This window comes from Macrobrachium rosenbergii, chromosome 50 (assembly GCF_040412425.1).
Source record: "Macrobrachium rosenbergii isolate ZJJX-2024 chromosome 50, ASM4041242v1, whole genome shotgun sequence".
In the NCBI taxonomy this organism is placed as follows: domain Eukaryota; kingdom Metazoa; phylum Arthropoda; class Malacostraca; order Decapoda; family Palaemonidae; genus Macrobrachium; species Macrobrachium rosenbergii.
In genome coordinates, this window is record NC_089790.1 from 28,884,521 (window position 1) to 28,908,987 (window position 24,467).

The 24,467-nt window shown below is 36.0% G+C and overlaps 1 protein-coding gene across 21 annotated transcripts in view; it reads right to left on the bottom strand.

Annotated features, from left to right (window-relative positions):
• The window catches only part of Stacl (Stac-like), a 566,256-nt gene that overhangs the window by 132,637 nt on the left and 409,152 nt on the right, over window positions 1-24,467 (bottom strand). For 19 of the 21 annotated variants that reach the window (XM_067094383.1, XM_067094381.1, XM_067094379.1 and 16 more), the window contains 2 exons: window positions 7,631-7,792; window positions 3,224-3,322 (listed from right to left, as the gene is read on the bottom strand). In XM_067094383.1, coding sequence (XP_066950484.1) covers window positions 3,224-3,322; window positions 7,631-7,792 — 261 coding nt within the window. The remainder of the gene's footprint in view (window positions 1-3,223; window positions 3,323-7,630; window positions 7,793-24,467) is intronic. The other 2 variants (XM_067094377.1, XM_067094368.1) reach the window with 1 other exon arrangement.

Here is a 24,467-nt window from a genome sequence, read left to right on the forward strand (position 1 = left end):
TGATCTTCCCAGAAACATAGTGGATTATGTGTATGGCTATTTTTCTGTGGCCAGTGTTGGGTTGGTGTGATTACATTGTTTGTTTTTAAGTATCATGTTAACCTTGATTTCACCATTTTTTAGATTGTATGTTTCATTCAATTTGAAAAAAGCTTTTTAGTCCAAAGTTGGCTGCATAATTTTCATGTTTATTTCATTCTCCTTACTGGTACACAGGATTGAGGTTTCAAAAGCTCACTAGTACATAGGATTGAGGTTTCAAAAGTTTGTTCCAATATCTTGGGTTTTAGAATAGAACTATTATTATTGTTTATTTGAGGTAGGAGTTTTCTTTCTTTATCTGAACCTCTTGGTGTTTTAGGTTCAGTTCTCTTCTCCTGCATCTTGTAGTTGTTCTTACGATTGGGGATGGTAACATTTCTTACGACCGGGGATGGTAACATTTCTTACGATTGGGGATGGTAAAATACCTTGTCCTGTTTTTACGGTTTTTCGTGTACTTTGGGTCTTACGTGATAAATTTGGCTTGTTGCTATTACATATCTTTTGGTTGGCGATGAACTATTGAGTGACCTATTGACAGATGTTTCAATAACATTTTCTTCAATAGCCAACTGTTCTACGTTTTCATGGTTAATAGATTCCTCATATGGGTTTTGGGTTGGCATTTTTTTCTTCTGACTTTCTAGTATTTGTACTATCATCCTTGGAACCAGTTCCTCTTTTGGTAGAGCTTTCGACTGGCAAGCTGTTCGCCCAGCGTTCGACTCTGAGCCGCCAAAGAAGAATTAGAGGAATTTATCTTAGAAATTCCTTTCTCGTCATAATGTGGTTCGGATTCCACAATTTAGGTCCCGTTGCTAGGTAACCAGTAGGTTCTTAGCCACGTAAAAATAAGTCTAATCCTTCGGGCCAGCCCTAGGAGAGCTGTTAACCAGCTCAGTGGTCTGGTTAAACTAAGATATACTTAACTTTTGGAACCATTAGCCGACTTCAGTGCATTATTAATCTGTATCTTACCTCTTTATGAGTACCATTTATGAGTAAATTTCTTGGAAGGTCATTGAAACCTCTGACTTTCAACTCTAATTTTTCTTCAAAGGTCATGCTTGATCTATCTTGCAAGATCACAAGTTCAGTGTTATATACCTTTTATAGAATTCCCTGGATGTATTCAGGTTTTGATACATTTTGGTGAGCCATGATTCCACAGTCGTGTGATTACATGATCCACAGAATTTACATTGTGGAATGTTGTTAAATTTTTTTGTAGTATGGCCATATTTGCTGCAATTTTTTTTATTTTGTACGTGCTTTGGTATGTATGGCCTGATTTCTGTATTTGTCCTAGTTTTTAAAATTTTCTTGTGCAAATTTTGCCCTGCTACTTTATTTTCGCTGCGGTTGGTGATGTGTCCATATTTCTTATGTGAGGTATTTCATTTATGTCTATGTCCTCAATGTTTTTGGAATCTACTGTTGTTGCTTAGTCAATCTGTTGTCCGTCTTTCGGTAATATTAGTTCCTTGTGTCATGCCTAGTACCTTTAATACTTACATTTCGATAACTACCATAGTTTTCTGACAGATTTTTTTGGTTATAGTTTCAACAATGAAATTAGGCTGTAGTTTTAGCAATACAATCATTTCCTTTAATTTGTCTAAAAACATATCTCGAAAGAAGATCATTCTCGAGTCTGAGTGCCGTTATTTTAATGTTTCATTTTTCAATGTTAGAAACCTTGACCAATCTGTTCTCCCTAATAGCAAATTAAAATGTTTCAGTTTGTTTTGGTTTCCTCTCACATGATTCTAAAGTTATGTAGTAATGTAGGCTCTTATCATTTTAATAAGATTAATGATATGAAGTAATGTTCACTACTGAGTAACTTAAGACCTAGGCCGTGCCCACATGGTGGAATTTTTGTGGGTTTAACACTACATTTGGGATTATTATAATTACTATCACTACTGTGGGAGGATTAAACAATTAAACGGGAAAAAACATAACCCCTCACGTTCATTAAAGAGTACTGTACTAAAAATGTTATTTTTAAGAACAAAACAGAACTGCGGGGAAAATTCGAGAAAACACATGAAAAACAAATTAAGATTCACAAAGTCCTAAAATGTTTTGTCATGAAAGTTGAAAAATAGATTGTGAAGGTTACTGAAAAGAACAGAAATGCAGAAAACGTAACGAACAGCAGATCTGGTTTCCCTTTAGTCTACTGTATTGTAAAAATGAATGAACTATGTTCCGAAAAAAATTGCTTTTGAAACCTTGCAGAAATCCTACACATGAACCTGCCTAAGACATGAATAAATGCCACCTTAGATATAAGTCACAGTAGTACTTAGTAATACATACCTGGAAAAAAGCAAGACAAGTGACCAAGGCAGTATATAGCATATGATGTATGATCATGAACGCTGATAACATGCCTTGCTACTAAGCTATATGTACGAGTGAGGTCTAATCACAGAGTTTTGCTAAAATTTCCTAAATCACAAAAAATCATATCTGGACTTAGTGATGCTAAGGATGATCAATTATATATTCATTTAAGATGCAGGTAAAAGTTAAATCATCTGTTCCAGTATGTTAGCACAAAACATCATTATGAATTAAAAACCACCAAACCAATCACAAGATAAATTTCCTTTCTAACACAATACTTAACATGCAAGGTAACTGGGTCAAAGGATTAGCTGCATTTTCTAACAGTACACCAAGACAAGTCTGAGTATCATACAGTAGGCCTACTACATCCAGGGGAACGAAGCATGCATTAAAGAAACACCCAAGCGAGAAATGTAAATAACCAAAGGCAAGAAATCCTCCTACAAGTTATCTTAACACTGGGAAACACCTGAATTACCTGTATCTATGACTGTCACTGGGTTTATCTTCATTAATTCTATGGATTATCACAACACTGCCAATGCAATAAATACAATATAAAAAAAACCTTACCAAAATAAAGACACTGGAAACATCGGTGCTGTACAAACATCTATGAAACTACTGAACACTGGCATTACTCAAAAATTAATATTAGGGGCACATTTATGAGAATTGTATGGGGATCCACTATAAAAATCTTGTTACTTGGTGTGGATTAGGCTCGAGTGATACATGTTACTACGTGCGAATACTTTTGAATACATGTACATGTTTTACAGCCTTTTTTGACCAATTAAAGCGACCCGACTGTAACTACCTATTTGGATTTCTGTAGTCGTACTGGGAGCAGGGAGCTCAGCACCTCGCCTAGTAGGCTGACTGGCGATTAGAGAGCTGAAGCTGATATTCGGCGTCGCTGTAAGAAATGGGGAGCACATTACACTTCTACATGTAAACCTTGCAATCTTTGTGTTGGCCAGTATGAAAGTGCAACTGCCACCAAATGGGTTCATTTCTATGTATAAATTGTAAAGCCGAAGTAAGCCATGCAAAATCCTTGCATTTAAAAAATTATTGTCCCACATGATAGAACAAGTGGCTTAGAATCAGATTAATTACTTTCATGCTTACTCAATTTTTTCTGATTTAAAAATACTATTTCTGAGTACAAAAAACAAAAATAGAAGAGTACAAAGGTAAGAATTAAAGTGGCAATACCTTTCCTCTAATCAAACAGTAAAGGCACAATCTTTTGAAAAGCTCAGTGGTAAAACTCACTCTTTAAAACTCATATAAAGCTAATTTTCAAGCTGTGGTAGATCTGGTGCCTTCATTTACTCCCAAGTAATCTTAAATATAGCACAAACTATATTCTGTTTGATTCAAATAAACTGAAATATAAGCTAATTTACCTTTCTATGATAAAATCACTGTATACATAAACAAATGGGCCTGATAATACATTTCAACACGAAAAATCCTAAATTTGTCAGCACATGGACTCATCTCTGATAATAAGGTCTGAGAATGAAGATTTGAAAAGATGACATACGACCGGGGTTACAAATGTCTTGAAGACAGAGGTTATGCTTGAGGATAACTTTACATAGCACTCTTTAAATTTAAAATCTATTGACTTCATCCTGGAAAAGTGCATTATTCTAGGCACACTGAATAACCACAGATCAGTCAGATGTATTTCTTTTAGGCTGAAAAAGATATTTTTTTAAAAACAAAATAATAACCTTATCACCGTAATGGAACTTAAATCTAATTGTATAATTACACAAAATGAAGCCACCAGATGCTGATGCTTATAGTAATAAAGTAATAATGAGTATGAATAGAACAGCATTCACCAAGCTGAAAACAAAATGCTCATTAAGTAAAATACAAAGGGTTTTTTCCTTATAACAGAAAAAATAATGTATAAGCAATAGTAGTGCAGGTCTTGACCAATGAGATCATTGGCAAATCTGTACTGAACTGTTTCATTGAAGTGATGGGTGCTGTCACCACAGGGATTCTGCTTAATTTGGTAGGATCTTTGTAAATGTTTAGAACAATGGGTTACTTACAAAAAGTGCAGAGCATTACTTTTAAAATGAGCTAATTCACAGGGTCTCAGCTTTCAGAATACAGTATTACAGTATTCACACTAACTGCTTATCGTTATTTAAGCCAATCCACAATTTTCAAATACCAGACCTGTAAAAATTGACAAAACAGCTAAAGAACTTAGCTAACGTCAACTAATGAGCTGCTGGATCACCACAGATGGATAGGGACCCCACACCAAACTTAATATTTTGTCGTCTTCCAAGTGGAATGTGTCTTATTCTCTAGAAGTCTATCGCTGATTCAAGTATTTAAATTGCTTTCTGTTTTTGGATCCCTTCACAATCGAGATAATGTTGTAATTCCTTCAGTCCAACATGATCTCAAGGAGGTGTATTCACGTTATCATATTCTATCCAAGTATTCCAGTTCACGTTCTCTGTTTTTTCCAGCCAGACACTTCAGGTATGTAAAGGATCAAAGACAACTGACAAACAAGTTCCTGCCTTTGCATGAAGTGCTGTAGCCCTGGATGAACTACAATACATCTGCTGAAATACTGTTATAATCAGATTGCAATGTTCCACGACTGTCTTAAACAAGGTTAGATTTCTTTGGTTTCATTACTTCTCTCACATGTTCTGATTTGATGAAAGGTATGAAAGTGGTAATGTCTTTATGAGCCAATTTAAATTGTTTATATCCGAATCCTATGTTTCATAAATGCTTTGAGATATGAACTAAGCGTGGAAGGGAACAGCACTACCCTCTCCTGGGTAGTTCACTATTTCAAAAGCAATATTAACTCTTACATCTATATAATTTGTAAAATGTTTTAATTGTGTTTAAGGTAAAATGTTTTTTTAATCCTGATTTCTGCAATTGGGCCATTATAACAGAACAAATATTTTTTGACATCCTTTACAAATGCTTTTATTTTGTAAGAATGAACTTTGAGCATCTGCCAGTTAATATTTCCATTAAGTAACATCATACTTATAGATTAATCCACTTTCTAATGAAATCCAATTTTAAAAATTAGCCTTTTCTGATTAGTTTACAAGACAGGGGTAAAAGGGACACCAAAGCTTAAAATATCTGAGGGTTGTCTAGATCTTTGATAATGGTGTTTTAAAATTTCTGTCAGAGAAATGACACCAACACTACATGCCTAAACATTACTCACGAACTTGGTGGGGGTTCTGGATTCCGCCTGACACAGATTTTATATATACTTGGTAAAATATCACATCTGATAATCAACCAGTATGGAAGAAAAAATTTGTGCAAGTTTTAAAGTAATAAGGTAAACACTCCTAAGTACAGGTGAATTGAGAATAAATTTTCATTTACTTTATATATTTATTGTGTTTGGGTTTTTGTATGAGTTTATTATTGGCTTGTTAAATTCGAGTTAAAATGCTTTTATTTTCTGTATTTTTAGGTTCTGTTATTATTAATTATTATTTCTTAAGGGAAAAATCTATTCAGTACTTGGGCAATTCAGCATGCTTGCACAATACATATGTACTTTCAGCACTATAAAAAGCAGAAAACACCAAAGCAGTCTTGCTCCTGTAAAGGTGTTATCATTATTATTATTATTATTATTATTATTATTATTATTATTATTATTATTATTATTATTACTGAAAGAAATAACTGGGACTTTCAGCCATTCAAGGCTTATGTCCTAGTTTGTCATGTTGATAGAAATAACTATGAAGTGGTCTCCTGAACATCCTTAGCCTTTTATAGATACAACCTGATGCTCTAATAACACAAAAGAAATCTTCCTCATTTCTGGCCTCCAGTGACAGGGCAAGAATGACCAAAGGGATTGTGGAGCATTCTTGCATGCTGGTTGTCTGAAGCTTTGCAATGAACGTTAAGGCATAGGCCAGTAAACTCCGCTCTCTTGTTTCATTTCTCGTGATGAAACTAAATCCAAACCTTGTAATTTGTAGAACCTACGAGTATATACCTTGATGGCTGGGACTGACATCTTATTTTCATGTGGCGAAAAGAGAAGAAAGTTGACTGTGATAGGAACAGTGGCCTTGACACAATAAAGGCCCTTTCAGAACACCAATTACAGATGACTTTCCATTTAGGTAAAACCTGAATGCTGACTCTCCACATGGTCTAGTGGTGGCCTCAGTGGCCTCGCCTGACATCCCTGGGTGGGTGACCTTGGAGGTCTCCACATATGAAGATTTAGCACTTCAAGTATTTGGTAAAATCTCAGAAATGTGGCTGTCACAAAAGTTTCTTCCTACTTGGTAGAACTCGATGAACATGTAACAAAGCTCAATTAGGTCTGGACATACCTCCTGATAAGGTCAAAAAGGAGCTACTAAGGAACTGTGAGATTTACCCAGTTTTGAACCTTGTCCAAATTGATAATGATACAAATATTAGCACTCTTGGACAGATCGCATTTTATGTAGCCAAACATGAAAAATGAACAAAATTCCCCAGTGGCCAGTTACTTTGTTTAAAACGATATGTTAAGGATTTGGTCCCAGTATCTCTGTGGCTCATTGCACGAAAGTTGAAGGGGATGCGAATAAGTACGGCCTTCTTTTGCTCTGAAAAATTTAAATTTATGACAATACTTCGTAAGAAATAATTTGATTTCAGAAGAATCTTTAAGACCGTATAACTATGTCAGTTATGTTACTATATTTTGTCTATTTCTTTCGAATTTCATCATTAATTATCAAATTAGCATTTTATGTGGGATTCATGGCCTACAGAAGCAAGCCTACTTGGGAAAACTCGGCAGGCTAAGATTTCAAAAGGGAATGTTGTAGCCTTGATATAAAAGTAATGCGCAACCTTTTCCAAATATTAAAAATAAAGGTCATAATACTGTACTCTTTTGCTTGAAGAAACTTTTAGTTCCCTGCTGTCCGTCTATAAAAGGAAGAACAACAGAACTGTTTATGTAGTTGTATGTTTCTTTCTGCTTTTAGATTTGTGCATTACAAAACCATGCAATCTGAGTGTAGATGAAGACCTTACCGAGACGCAGGTCGGGAGTCTTATCATCATTCTTAATACTATTACTCCACCTAGGGGACTACGACCAGCTGTTTCTTACCCTGACTGTTCCTGTGGGAAACGACAGTGAAATTTAGAGTGTTTAAAACGAGATACGTACTGTCATCATCTCCTGCTTCCATCTGCTTTGCCTCAATTTCCGAGGTGGATCTCTGTCGCCTGAGCAATCTGGACTTGGGCTGACACTTGGCCACTTGATCTTGGCATGCAGCGTGGACGTTGGTCTTGCACATGCGACACTTCAGACCTTGACGCGAATGACCTGGGAAAGAAAAACACCTTGGATGAATTTCAAATGTTTCATAGTGATAAAGGCAGTATGGTGTTACGCCATGAAATAAAAGACTAAAACAGAATAACCAACATTAAAAAGGGAAAAAGAATTTCACTAAAGAAGTATATAAAAGTTCGTATGATATTTCTAATGAGGGAAATAATGAATTTTATTAATGTACGGAACATAAAAATATAATCAAAATAGTAATTATATACAGATAACAAAAAATACATTGTACAAGCGACAGGAAAGAAATCGAAATTGTGACATTCAAAAAAGCATAAGTAGAAATCTGAACTTGTACTAAATTTCAATATAATTACTATAGAAAATTATAAATTTCCTATATCAAGTACAACTACCTTAATTTAATAGTAAATCCAAACAATTAACTCTCCAAACAAAGCTGGATGCAGTCATGTGACAGAAAGCGCCATCGGCCTCCATGTAGGTACACCAATATCTGAAGGAAGAGACTTTGCTCTTTTTCTTTAATGCGAGACATTCATCTTGCAGAAGAAACACCTTTCAGAAAAATACTAATGCCATCAAGAGATCTTTGAACACAACAGTTATTTGTGGATGATTCCTAAAACAATTTTATTTTTAAAAATTCCTGATGTTTATTTTCTTCAGAACAATACAACTGTTTATATTAACTACCTAAGATTACAGTTTCAATTGAGGGAGGAATGTACAACTGCAAAATTGCAAAACATTGTCCGATGAAAAATGAGATGTTTATTTTCTTCAATTGAAATTTCTTCTTTATAAAAGAACTAGCTGACCAACCAGGCGCTGCCTGGAATAACTCTGAATGACAACCGATAAGCTCTCTCTCTCTCTCTCTCTCTCTCTCTCTTCCCTAACACCCCCTCTACTCTCTCTCTCTCACTTCCTCTCCCTCTCACTCTCTCTCACTCACTTTTTCCCTCTTTCTCGTCCCTAACACCCCCTCTACTCTCTCATACTCTCTCACTTCATTTACCTTCTCACTCTTTCTTTCTCTCACTCTCTCCCTCTCTCTCTCTCTCCAACCCTCCCTGTCTCTTTCCCTCTTTCTTCTTCTAAAACCCGCCCCCTCTCTCTCTCTCTCTCTCAGAACCAGCCCCCTTTCAGGGAAGCCCTGCACCCCTCCCCCTTTGGTGCTAGTGATGTCTTACCCACACAGTATTCTTTTCCAGAGAGTAAGTCATATGTATACCAAGTTTGGTTGAAATTGCTCAATGCGTTTCAGAGTTATGCTGGAACATATACATACATACATACATCCATTTTTATATATATATAGATAAATTGAAGTACTTCCATGCCTACGAAAGACTTACTTTCCCCTTAATTTCTATTGTACATAAGGAGAATGTATAATAAAGCCTTTAGTTAGTATTCTGTCATCCTTTCCTTATTGCTCCTAATCCAAACATTTCCTCCGTCTTCATAAAGAGACATAGTTCAACCCAAATGTTTCAAACCATCTTGACCTTATGATTTCATTCGATCGTTTGTTTTTATGAAACCCAGCCAATATCTCTTTAATATTTCCTTCATTTCGAGTAACAACCAAAACATGGTGAAAATTTTGCTCACTGGTGATTTCAAAAGACAAGGGGACAGATGAAACTGTTTACACACATGAACACAAGAAAAAAACTGAAAGTAAAACATTGTAGTATATATCTAGACACTAGTCATTTACCGAAAAGTCAACAAATGGCAGTGGCCATTAAAGTTTCAATACAAGGTAATTTGGACCCAACGTTCCAACTATTTTTCAAAGATCTTGTCACCACAGTGGAATCAAAAGACAAAGACTCAGAACTATTCTCTTTATTAGTTCCTGTTGGCTCGAGGTCACAGACAGGGCATTGAGGACGATTCTGCTTCGTATTTCCCCTTTTCATGTCATATCTTAGATGCTTTTCTTACGATCAAACCCAGTGGTATTATTATACTTAATGTCTCACAATTTTGATAAAATTGTGTTTATCATTATACCATTAGGTGAAGAAAAACTATATTTTTATAAGGAAACATTCTACATACAAAAACTTCTCACAAAGCGATAAATGAAAAGTAAGAAAGTCAAGCAGACAAGGAACTTGGAAAGATTTCACAATCCATATTCATAACTGATTATACGGTCTGAGATCTTGCAGGAGAAACTTACACTCGAGTAATAACAACAAAAGGCAGCTGGAGAGGAAATTGGAAAGGTGTGTACGAGTGAATCACAGGTTACTCCATTTGAGAATAGAAGGAAGATACCGAGTCATAATCAACCACAGAAAGATTCCATATTAATAAGATTATAAGATCTGGGATGTCAGTGGAAGAATGAACAGTTAAATCGCCTAATAACAACACAAGAAGGCTGCAACAGAGGGTCGAAAAGATGAGTATTGACGAATCACATATTTAAACTACTGTTTGAGGATAAATGACATATATGTCGTGTCATCAACAGGAGGATTCCATGTCATAAGATCTGGTACCTTTTAAGAATGAACCATTAAAAACTGTTTAATAGCAACACAAGACGGCTGTAAATGGTAGTAGAAAAGATATGTATAGGTGAATCACAGGTTACAACACCATTTGAGATGAAAAATGAAGTACACGTCGCATCATCAACAATTAAAGGAAAATTTCCTGTTCTTCAGTGATTAAAAGACCCAAGATCTTCTAGGATAAATGAAAAATTAAAATCCGAGTAATAACAACAGAAGACAGAGGGAAAGAAAAGTGGGAAAAGGTGTGTATAGATAGATCGCAGATTGCATTACCATTAGAGAAGAGAAGTGAATCAGATTTCATATCTTGAACAATAACAGATTAAAAGTGAATATAAATATCAAGGTTTCCTTAGCTGCCATTGTATGAACACAAAGTTTAGTAAAGAACCTTATGCCACGCTTTGTTGAAAGCCAAGGACATACTATCATGGATGGCTATTTTTTCATTCATTCAGTGATGATGCCAATACATACAAACAAACAAGTATATATATATATATATATATATATATATATATATATATATATATATATATATATATATATATATATATATATATATATATATATATATATATATATATATATAGGTGGCCAGAAAATTCGGTCTCAGAAAATTTGGTCTTAGAAAACTTGGTCTGGAAAATTCGGTCTCAAGGTACTAAACAGAAAATAAGTTTAATAAAACAATGAGTTAAAATTTGTAATCACCATAAATCTTTAAAAAAAAACTTTAGGTTAAAAGCAATAGCTCTTAAATATTCAGTCTGGTTGCTTCCACCATACTTTTCTACTAACGTCTCAATACGGTTGTCAATTTTTTCATATTTTCTTTTTTTATTAGGCCTTTCTCCCAGCTGAAAATGTAAAATTTTAGTTTGTGTGAGTGCCTCTTCCTTTTTCAGGACACTGATTAATTTCCGAATGATGGGTTTTTTGCTTGCTATGGCTTCTCTTAAGGCTGAGTGATATCCTTCTGATGCATTGTTTGTGCCAGGCAATTTATCCATAACACGACTTCTGATATTCCAAAACAGACCTACTATAGAATATAAAGAAGCTTCTCTTCTACGTCGCCGTCCACGGATTCCAGTACAACTAAGTATACCTTAGTTTTACCAGACCACTGAGCTGATTAACAGCTCTCCTAGGGCTGGCCCGAAGGATTAGACTTATTTTACGTGGCTAAGAACCAATTGGTTACCTAGCAACGGGACCTACAGCTTATTGTGGAATCCGAACCACGTTATACCAAGAAATGAATTTCTATCACCAGAAATAAATTCCTTCAATTCTTCATTGGCTGGCCGGAGACTCGAACGCGGACCCAGCAGAGTGCTAGCCAAGAACTATACCGACTCGTCCAACGAGAAACTATGTTAATTCAAAGTAAATAATAAAATCCATCGGTATTGATTCGCCTTCATAAATTTCCTCAAAAGCATTAATCACTTCTTCATGCCAAAGCACAAAACATTCTGACTATCAGAGAAAACTTATTGTCAGTATTATACTGACGCTTAAAACCCAAATCACAAATTTGGCGCTAGACTGTCTGGCACAAATGAAAGAAGCACCCAACATTTGCACAACTAGGAAAATGCTTTTGGGTACTATTACAAAGTGCTTTCTCGAAATCGATCATCACTTACTCGGGATTTAAATTTGGCAGTAAGTCTTTTAGTTTCATAAAGGCTTTACCATAAGTAGCTTCTGTTTTGTCAGGCAATAACATAAATGCACGAGGGAAGACTTTTCCACAGATATAAGCATGTAGTATAGTCAGAACCTGATACCATCCATTTGGTGAAACTTTGAAAGTACCATCCATTCCCAAGTAGGGAGAACTTTGTAGATCATCACGCCCCTTGTCAGAAGCAAATAATAAAACGCTTTTGTCATCGTCAATTCCACTGTTATTTTGTAAAACCAGTTTGCCATCACTCAAAACACGAGATATTTGAAGCACTTCAAATCCAGTACGAGTCAGAGGTAAAGGAGAGGGAGATGCAGCACCAAAAGCTTTAGTCCGCCAATTAGTTATTGACCTTGAAATTGCTGGCATACTCGATATTTCACCTGTTACATTTTCATCAAGTTTATTCACAGTATTTGCTAAAATCATTCTTGTGCTAGATGATTCACCGATCTTAGTTTTCCACTTCATTTCTGATATAGCACTCCGGCTTCTATTTTAGCTGATGTAGAAGAATGATAATGAGTGTTAATCTTCTTAACAATCACATTTTCGCCATCCCGCATTTTCGTATGTATTAGAGTACTGTACGTTTCACGACGCCAAAATAGCCTTATCTTGTCAGCACTGAACAGATGAAAATTATATCTGTTATTTTCTTCATCGACGAATTTTTCTTTTCTTTCAGATTCAATGCACTTCGTGGTTTTTAGCCACGTAAAATAATAAGTCTAATCCTTCGGGCCAGCCCTAGGAGAGCTGTTAATCGGCTCAGTGGCCTGGTAAAACTAAGGTATACTTCGAAGCCATGCTATGGGTACTGTAACTGAATTTAAAATTTGAGAGATGGTATTCCATAAAGTTTGTATATAGGAAACAAAAAGTACTAGTGAGATAGATTTTTAGTTTCTCTTTGCGTTTTTAAAACTGTGTTAAAGGACATGGAATAATTTTCTAGCATTTTTGACATCAGTATTCAATGTACAGTAGTTTTGAGATGAATTTTCTAAGGCCGTGTTTTCTGAGACCGAATATTTCTAGCACTATATATATATATATATATATATATATATATATATATATATATATATATATATATATATATATATATATATATATATATATATATATGCAGGGTGTTTCAAATTAGAGGCGCCCCCTCTACAGCATAAACTAAAATTGATATGGACAAAAACAAAAGTAATTCAGAACAGGTATTTATTTAAGTTTCTCTCTCTCTACAGCATAAACTAAAATTGATATGGACAAAAACAAAAGTAATTCAGAACAGGTATTTATTTAAGTTTCTCTCTGAGTATTTAATATTTTGTGTGGCCTCCATTCTTGAGGGGTATGATTTCAGCAAATTGCAAAAAAGCTGAGACTCAAACTCCAGCACTTCTCTTCTCAGGTTGTCGAGGCTTGGTAAACCATCATAGTTGACTGTGCGTGCTTCAACACGATCATTTAAGATACTTCCAATGTTTTCACACACATTAAGATCAGGGGAGCTACCTGGAAATTCACTTGGCAAGAAGAAATCGATACCACTGTTTCAAAGCAGCTCCTGTGTCTGAAGAGCCTTGAAACATGGTGCCTTATCATGCAAAAATGTGACTTCTTCAACAGATAACACATTTTCAGGATCTTTGAGGAAAGGAAATACTCCACCAGTAAGCACAGTTTCTCTGAAGTATTTGCCATTCCATGACTGTCCTTTTTCTTTGATGATCCACATTAACCGTTTGGCTGTGAAATAGAGAAATATTCCCAAACATTCAGGAAATTTCACAACTTGGCGATAGCGCACGTCGTCGCTGATATCATTTAACCTTGCAGCCAAAATAATGTCATTTTTATGATTTGACTTCCTGACTGTGTAAATGAAGAATTCATCTGATGCAGCAACATGGAGAAAGCTTCATCCCAATCTTTAAGAAATGAACCACAAAACCATGCACGGTCTTCTCTCTGTTGCTGAGTGATATTGGGCTTGCTGATAACATGAAATGGCTTGATACCAGATTTTTTCAACTCATGATATACAGCACTATAACTTCTCTTCTTTCCCCTTTTTGTTTCTAGTTCAAGCACCAATTTATGTAAAGACTTTCTTGGTCTATCCACTGTCTCAGCTATGATGTCTTTTGACTCCTGAGAAAGGACTTCAGGCGTTCCAAGATTCTCACTCTTTTTGCGATGACAGTCATATGGATTTTTGTTCCAGTTTCTTTTAACAAAGGATTCATCTCTTTTAATGTATTTAGCTATCCATGAATGTGAAATGAAGGATGCGCCAGCATCCCTGGCCTCTCTGAAGGTTATAGCCCGGATTCGGTCAATCCATCTGATTTCCTCCGAGGCGTTAGCCATAGCTGCATCTAAATCTGTCACTCAGTCTGAAAATACAAGAAATGTAAAATGAAAAATCGCTTAATAAAAACTTAAAATAATGTTCTTCGAGATAGGCTATAGCAGAAAACTTCATAACTTTCCATTTGTTCTGTGGAGGGGGGGGTTCTAATTTATATATATATATATATATATACACCTGATATATATATATATATATATATATATATATATATATATATATATATATATATATATATATATATATATATATATAATATCTTTATATATTATATATTAATATGAAGATAAACAGGCCCATAAAACACTGAATATCTTTATGTTAACTTAATATTGCAGGCCCATAAAACACTGTATATTTGCAACCATATATTTTGAGCACTTCCTTCTGTGCCCCTGTTCACTGGTAAAATAAGGACAGATGACAGGTCCAAGGGTATAGATACTAAACATATGTAGGTGTGGCAGTAAGTCTCGTTGGCACAGGTGGCCACTGACCCAGGAAGGATGGAAATTAAGGTATTCCCTTGTGATTTTTGGCTTCGTGAGCTCCTGTCTAGTGATGTGTCTGGTGGTCGTGTTTTCTGAAACACCTTTTTGAGAAGAGGCCTGAGGATTAACCCGTCAATGTCATCCAATTTCCAATGTCCTCCTGACAGGTTCATATTGTTGGTTTGATTGATGATAGCAGATCCCAGCATTTTCCTTTTGTATGGACAACTACTTTTGAAAACCAGCTCTGCCCACACTCCAGTTTATGGTATGGCCTTTATCCTTAATATGTAGGAAAATCCCTGAACTCTCTGAAGCATATCGCACTGATCTTTTGTGCTCTGTTATTCTTTGCGAGATGGACCTACCCGTCTCCCCCACATAAATCTCATTGCAATTGCTGCATGGAATCTTGTAAACTCCAGCTTCTTCCCCTTTTTTATTTAAGTATACATTAATGAACGAGCTCCCGATGTATTTGGGATGATGGAAAATTAAAGGATTATTAGACCTGAGATGTTCTGTAGCTTTTTGGATGTTTTTGTTTAATTGAAGCTTTATTTTGTCGTTAAAATCTATTTGTCTGTTGTGAGTTGGACCTCGATAATGTGTGGTGGATAGAGCAGTTGCATTAGGTATTTAATTCTTTATCTAGGTATCCATTTGAACATATTCTAAGTCCCCTGAGGAATAGGTTGCACCCTACCATGATCTTTACGGAGACATCATGGTAGCTAAGGAAATGAACGTAAGAAACAGTGAAACTGGGTTTCCTATATACTGTGAAAGCATATCTGTTCTGTTCCTTATGATTAGTACATCTAGGAACGGCAATTTTCCGTCCTTTTCCCATTCTTTTTTAATTTTATGGTCGAAACTTAAAATTCAAAACAGAACAGGAAGGAAGAGGTTGTGACCAGAAGCAGTCATGGCTGAAAGTTCTGACTTTGTATCATACTAAAGAATACAAATAGCCAAAGGCATGTCATAGTTTGCATCCACTGCAAGAATATTCCTTGTTGTTCAGGACCACTTTCAAGTGCTTTGGTTTCCACTGTGCTGTTAATTCTCAAGATGAAATGGTGGTAGTAATTCACCATGCTGCTTAATTCTTGCAGGCTCTTTCTTGACAGTGTTAATTAATGGAAAATTTCTTTATGACTTCCTTCTTGCAAGAAAGAAAGCATACACAAGTGAATTCTTTACGGGCTCTTCCTTGGTAGTGGAAAAGCCAAGATTCATGGGCAAGGAATTCTACTGTATACATCAAACAGAAATGTAGCACTCAACCAGACCACTGTCTCTTTGCAACTGCAATAAAGTCTGGATATACATAAGGTACTCAGCAACTTTCTAGAAAAATGTAAGAATATCACCTAAGTAGCAAGCACACATGGGGAGGCTGCTAAAGATGCCATCTACTGTATAATGGATGGTCATAACTGGATTACTATGGTTGAAAGTGTATAGTAGGTGTAGGTCCTAAAGAGTGTGATAATAAGTGCTTACACATGTCCTTGGAATGCACAGGAAATTAAAAAATCTTTAGGTAACCAAATTTGGAGAGGACCTTGGAAAGTGCCACACAAGTTAGAAATGAGATCCACCTTTTCATGTTGAAGGTTGCCAACTTCTGTCAGGTTTCTTGACTAGGTGAGGAGGGTATACCCATAGACTTGGCACCTTGCAGCAGATAACTGACAGGAGGGCACATTGTTTTAATAGGGTGGAAAATACCATGTCTGCTGCTTGGCCAAGCTATAGATGGAGTTCTGGCCACAGGACCTTGGGAAACTTGAAGAAAGAAGTTGTAAAAGCAACCAACAATCAAGGGATAATGGTTGAGTTTACTGAGTTAAGAGTAAGAACAGAGTGGCCCTGTTCAGAAGGTGGCTATGTTTATAAGTCTGCTGCCAACTACACTGGTGAGGAGGCCATGATGTCCAAGGAAGCCTATCCCTAAGAAGAGGTGCCCATGTCAGGGATTATAAATTCCCAGAAGTGGTGTAAGGCTACTTGAAGACGATGTCACCTCTATTGATGGCAAAGAGTCTGATACTGGAGGGTGATTTTAAAAGCACTTCATGCCATCCAATGTAACAGGAGAGGGGAGCAGATGACACCCATGTTGGCATAAATTGTGAAGGGATAGGTGGTTTGCATGGCAAAATCCTGGTCTTTGAACATGGCAGGCTTGAATACTGTGGAACTGGATGTTTTGGCCACAAATTTTGATAAGGCTGTGGCTCTGGTACAAGTTTCATTTTAGCCATTTATATACATGATGGCATTTGCAACTGGTCTCCCAAAATCTGTTGTAATAAAAACAGAATTCAGGTGAAAACGGCTAGCTTTGAGGTGCATGCCCTACCCACTGGTTGTTTGTTGGTAGGCAATGAATTTAGTAAGGAGGCATAGAGGCAAACTGGACAGCATCGTTGGCATCTGAAGCAACATCCTCTCTTGTGTAACAGATGACATCAGGGATGCAAGATGCCATGGTTCATTTGACTTTCACAAAGTCACACGCAGGTCTTACAGCCACAAGGCAGCTCTCAAGAATGGGATGGCACTGGAGTCAGATTTGATGCAGATTTTTGCACTATGGTGCACCACTGGCTGTGAAAATTTCTAATAACCTCGTGGGAGTTTTAATCTCCTACCAGGCTGGAAGAGCTGCACTAAGGATTCATTGGGTCCAGTGGGTGACACAGCATGAATTCCGACTGAAAGTAGAACTGCCTATTGTATCTAAAATCATCAACTTTGTAGGCCAACCACTCCAGGATACAGAAAAATATTTTCTGGGATGGCTTCCAACATGAAATTGGCTTTTGTGTGGGGATCACTGACTTTCTGTTGGCCAAACAGGACCTCGGCCTGAAGTAACCAGAGGAGGGGATCTTACAAGGAGATTGCAACTGTCTTGTGTCGATGCCATTCACTGTTTTGGTCCTGGTGTAATCATTAGGCATCTAATAGGCTGATCAAACTTCGGCAGTTATAGTTTTAAGGAACAAAAGGGTACTTTTACTGAAGTGAAATATTAAAAAAAAAAAACAGTTAAGCCTGATAGCTGATTGTTATATGCTGTTGAAATAGCAATTGGTCTGATAGTTGACTGTCACAGACCTGGCCAAACTAACATCATGAGTCCTCAAAAGATATTTACATATAAAGGTTAAAAAAATGACTTGTAAAGGATTCTATACTCTGACTCTCAAAAATCATTTAAAATTCTTAAGGTCAGTTGCAGAAGTAGGATGGCAATGTGTTTGGAATCCCTAAATTTTGTCAAATCACATATAATCAATAATGGTGTAAAACCAAGGTCATACAAATTACAGGTATGATGAAGAAATGTCCCTATCTGTAATTTTTGGGGTCATATCACCAAAAAATGAAACTATGCAATCAAGGACCACATAATTTGTTCAGACACTGAAAAGATTTATTTCCTCTGGTGGGTGGGGCAGATGACTAGTACAGTTAAAAAGACTCGAGTTATAAACCCTAGAAAGGGATTTGGGTGTGGGAAATGCTTAGGGGTCTTTGCAAAAAATGGCCTATCGATGCTGATTTGGGGGAGTACGCAGCAGAGGCCTGTGTACATTTGCCACAACTGAAAAAAAAGCAAAAACTACACTTCCTGCATTTATTCCAACTGTTTCAGTAGTCAAAACATGAAACTTTCCACTAAAGGCAGAAAATGCTATAATTTGAAGGAGGAGAACCAATAACTCCAAAATGCATGCAGCAGTGATATCATCATCTTCCATATTTTCCATTTCTTATTGCGCTGAAGTGCACATATATTCAGTTACTTCTAAAGATACCAGAAAAGCATGGAATTCTGCAGTAACTTTGTTAGTTAACTTTTTACCCACTTTATTATCTATGGAGATTTGACCTAGTGTACAGAATAAAAGAGGACAGACTGGCGTAAAGGAAGAGTAAGCTGAATGTCACAGAAATTAACTTGAGAGGGAAACCTAGCATATGCAGAGTTAAAGCAGTGGAATAATAAGTTGCAAATTTCCAAGATGCTTATTCAGGAGTGACAATGACTACTTTCATATTTTAATTTGGAGCCTCATCCCCTCATGGTAAAGAGATTTAAAAAAATTAAATACCTTAAAATGAACATGAATGAACAAAATATTTGGCCACTAAAGGAGTTATAAACAAAAACGTGTTCACTAAAAATTGCCCTGAAATCTGCTCTCCTTAACATTCCTCTGAGTTTTATTGCAACACGAAAATTCACTCTCGACTTTGCGAAGTTCCTCAAAATGAAAAAGTTTTTCTCTACACCTTCAACGGGTGGGGAACGCATTCTTTTGTTCAAGACAATTAGACTCGTCCCTTAGTTGAAAGTATTTCACCATTTTTCGTTTATTTCCTGTAACATCTGCCTTTGAAAAATAACATCCGACATACCAATCAATTAACCAGACCAGCCCCTTTATTAATCGTAAAACAATTATTCTGCTGTTTTTCCAACACTGTTACAAACAATGTTACTTCACATAAATCCTCTCTCCCTTTGCTAGATGCTTTTATTATCACGCCAGCTTTCTTTTCTTCGTTTCTTGGTGTGTTCTTCATTTGAAACTATGCCAATATTACTCCAAAACTAATAAATTTCCTTATACTTGCATACAAGAAACTTCCATTTCATTTGCATTTCATCGTGTATTCTTCACATACAGTGTCCTCCCAAATATATATATATATATATATATATATATATATATATATATATATATATATATATATATATATATATATATATATATATATATATATATATATAAAGAAATTTGAGGGTATAAATATAAAAAAAGGGTATAAATAAAAATTTCCGGACCAAGAATGGTTTATAATTAAATAGTAATAGTTCCTACTGCATATTATTCAAAGATATTCAAAGATAAAAAACTGTCAAAATTCAATATTTGTAATTAAAATGACGTCTTGAATGTAAATAGGCAAAGACAAAATACAAATTGTTCAACTTATGAGATTCTCCATCCTATTTTCAGGAAAGTAATGATTAATTTACAAGCTTCAACGAGGATGGAATCAATACAAAGTCCCAAAAGGTTAATGTGAAAATTTGATTTCTTTATTCCCATTGTTCTGCGTACTATTGTAGAATATTCATTTCAGTATTCCAGAAGTCAACCATATATAATGTCCAAACATAAAGACACAAAATTAAATACATAAGCTGTTTTCCATTTCTTTCTACAGTTATACCTTGGTTAGCTGACGCCTTGCTTAACAGAGAATTTGGTTAACGGACGTTTTGTTCAAGAAAGAATCTGTTCTGTTAGTGGACGTTTCCTCGGTTTAATGACGGACACGATGGCTGTCTAGAACATGTACGGGATAAAACTTGTAAGAGTGTACAGTTCCTAGCTCAGAAAATGGATGGGTTCTTTCTACGTTTGGGTCTCACTCAGTGCTCGTCTCTGCTAAACTGCGTTTTTTGTCATTACATAAAGTGCAAAGTAACTGTACTGTACTTTAGCCCTCTTGGGCCCTAAAAAGGCAAGAGAGGCCAGCAAGGTTGAGGCTATTGTTGGTAATATTGTGTCTTTGGGCAAGTCCATGGGCTTGGAGGTCAGTGATGAAGGTGAAGAAGAGTTACTGGAGTAACGCACAGCCGAGCCAACCACAGCAGAACTGCAGGCCCTTCAGAGAAAGCAGCAATAGACAACAACTGAGGAACTTCTGGCCTCCAGAGAAACCTGCAATAGACAACAGCTGAGGACTATCTTCTGAGGAGGAGGAAAGGGAGAATGTCCAGAGTTCAGTTATAAACGAAATATGCTCACATGGGGGAGGGGGGGGGAATTCAGCTGTGTTATAAACCTGAGGAATGAAAATGCTTTCTCTCACTCTGGGGATATTTTGAAACACAAGCAAAAACAATCATCACTGAACAGGTTTCTAGCGAGAAAGAAACTGGATTTCAAAAAGAAAGCAGTAGAAAGGCACAGAAAGCAGAAAAAAAACCCAGGGGCAAAGTTACCTGACATTTTTCTAAAAGGGGATTCCCCTTCCAGACAATAACACATCTCTTCGCAATTCTAACTACCCCTCACATGCCATCAACTTAGCATATTTCGTCCATTTACTTGGTTTATTTTCTGTATAATTTCGTAGTCACTTGTCGCTACAGAGCATAAGATTCGCTACGGACGTCAGAATTTATTAACATTCTTCCACTTTGATCTTAGGCTTTATGGTGACAAACGAATCCAAAAAGTTTGAAGAAATCGAGAATTTAAGGGGGCATTCTGGTTATCACAATTATCACTATTTAGATAATGACCTTAATCTGAAAGGGTCCTTATTAGCATGAGAAACGTCCGGGACCCGGTAATAGACCATCCATAAATCTGAAGGGCTATCCATGTAAGTAATAGTTAAAATATCTGATTCACAAAAATAAAAATATAGGCTAAAAATACTAGGGCTATAACTGGCCCCCAAAAGGAATTTCCTACTTTTCACTGCGCATCCTACTACTGTATTAACTAAATATATATATATATATATATATATATATATATATATATATATATACATATATATATATATATATATATATATATATATATATATATATATATATATATATATATATATATATATATATATATATATATACATACACATACATATATATATGTATGTGTGTGTGTAGTTTTTCTATTCTTCTGAAATTTTATTCATTACTTGTTTTATCAAGTATTTTTCACAATTTCTGAAACTTAAAAGTGACTTCTTTTTCAGAACTGCTGTTGACACATGGCTTCACTAGAAGAGAAAGTAACTAAGTTCTTTGGTTGGCTGAGGTCATATGTACTGTCGCTTTCCAAAGAAGAACTACAACCTAGTACAATAAAGAAGCACCACTCAAGAATTGCATAGACATGTGGATGATGAACTTTAAGGAAACAGGTTCTGTTATTGATAAGCCACGGTCTGGTAGACCATGTGTTGCTGAAGGAACTGTAGTATCTGTAGATCTGATACATTTGGATTCTGTACGCTTTCATTTTTAGTTTTTTCTCCGCAGAATCTTATGCACAGCAGATTTTTAAAGCCTCATCTCCAGAGATTTTCGTTTTACACTCTTTCTCGGACTTCTTTCAAAGCATTGTTTACAGATGCTAGAGTTCTTCCATCAACACATGGTCTACCAGACCGTGGTTTATTAATAACAGAACCTGTTTCCTTAAATTTCTTCATCCACCTGGCTATGCAATTCCTGTGTGGTGCTTCTTAACTGTACGGGGTTGTAAATCTTCTTTGGACAGCGACAGTACATTTTAGCTCAGCCAACCAAAGAACGCAGTTTACTTTCTCTTCTGGTGAAGCCATGGGCCCAACAGCAGTTTTGAAAAAGAAGTCAGACGACACACTGGGATTTTGAAGGAATGTGGCCTAAACCTTTCCGACTGACTCAGGAACCGAACCCATGATCTTTTGCTGGTGAGGAAACTGGAGCCAAGCTGTGAGTAAATTTGTACAGTCAGTGTGCAGGCATTAACGAAGAAACACATACACAACTGGAAAAGATAGGGATTAGCCCAAGATCCTAAATAAACTTTGAATAAACTTTCAAATCATCATTCAGGATCAAAAGCTAAATAGCACAAAAAAAATAAAAATAAAATGTTTTCATTACAAAAGACTTATAAGATGTGTAACACTCGAGAAAAATCATAAAGAATTGATGTAAGATAATTAAAAGTAAGTAGTAAAACTAAGTTAAAGAAAGCCGAAGAACATTCAGAAAAATTACACACCAAAAAGGCAAAACACACCACACGAGGAAAACAAAATCTACTTCCAACGAGTTTCCTAAAATTTACTCCTCACCAGCACGAAGAGAGGGCGGAGCACACATGACAGGTTAGCATTTGTTTCCGTTCTTGCATCCTTGCGTTTCCTGGCCTGCTCATTATTAAATGTCTAGATTAAAAGGGAAAAGAAAACGGGAGCAACACCCCTTCCCCCAAAACAACCCTCCTGTCCCCGCTCTTGTGCTGACAGTTGACAAGGCAATTTTTGCAAACTTTGTATTTTCATATAAAGAAGGAATTCTTATGAGGCCGAGTGTCGGGTTCCAGTTTGACTGAAAATACCCTGTTTCATCTTCGTACATTTTTCAACCTCCTGTTCGTTGAATACTTAATATTATATTCTACCATTTATCGTGAGCGCACAACAGCAGTTCGTTTGATTTCTTATGTTTCTACGATATAACTTAGTTTCTTCGGTAAATATACTATACTAGTATCGGTTTCAGCTCAATTTTAAACTCTTCTGAAAGAAATATATTTTCAGAAAGGTGGCGACTGGGATCCCCTAGTTCTCTTACTATGCGCTATTCATAATGTTTTGCACATACTTTGTGCTGCGCTAGACAAAATGAATAATTTCCTTTCGCGGATGTAGCAAATAAAAATTCCGATCACAAGTTAGTGAAGTGAAAAGATGCGGTTTGGAGATTAATCCGATGGGAGTGGCTGAATATCCGAAAGCATTCTGTTTTATATCCCATAAAGTATTGAATACACGACAGATGATGATTCTAAATTCATTACTTCAAAATGGTGGCCGAGTTGTTGATTAACTGGAAGAGCACCCATGTAACGCTTTCGTAAATTTACAGTCTCGCAAAGCCATTGTAAGTTACTGGATATGTCAGTTCTCAAGTATTGATCAAACATGTAAAGTTTCCCAAGAAATGCAACAATCACACAGCAATGCCTCTAATCGGAAAGAACTTTTTCCAGTCATATTATTGTTATTACATTATTATTTCAAGTAATGGCCTGGATACAGTTTAGTCTTCCATGCCTAATATAAACATGAAACAAAGCTGCAAAAAAAACTTGCAGTTTTTTGTTTACATAAACTATGAAAGTAATTTCAGTTTTGTCTTATGCTCATTAAAATTCATTTAATGAGTAGGAATGCAAATAATAACTTCTTTCTTTATATACTTCTGTCAGTTACAAGTTGCGTATTATTCGATTGAAAAGACTCACATGGCTTGCACCAACCTGTTTGGGAGAAACAGCAACTTTGCAGACTACGCTTACAGGCAAATTTTCAAATCTGTCTGAATAAAACTAAAGAAATGGCTACAGTATTTCCCCATTATAACAAAAGGAAGAGAAAAGCTGGCAGAAAATTTCGGATATGGGAATATCCCAACGAGATGTGCGCAGATTACCGACAATGTAGCATTTAAATTAAGTTCTGTTTAATCAACATGCAGTGCAACCATCACCCCACTGCAAACTGTTATTAAACAACTGACATATTAAAAAGATCAGTTGTTTAGACAGTGACTGTTTGGCAAATGAATTATCTATTCTAGGCAATCTACTAATTCGTGTGTTGTAACACTTAAAACCAGTTATAAAAGTGACAACGGAGTCTTCATATTCTCGACAAAGTCAAAGGGAGGAAAGTATAGGCTTACACACTTATTAGTGGCCCTTGTCCCTACGCAGATGGCCACTACTCCCCGGGGACTGGCAAATTTGCCAGTGAA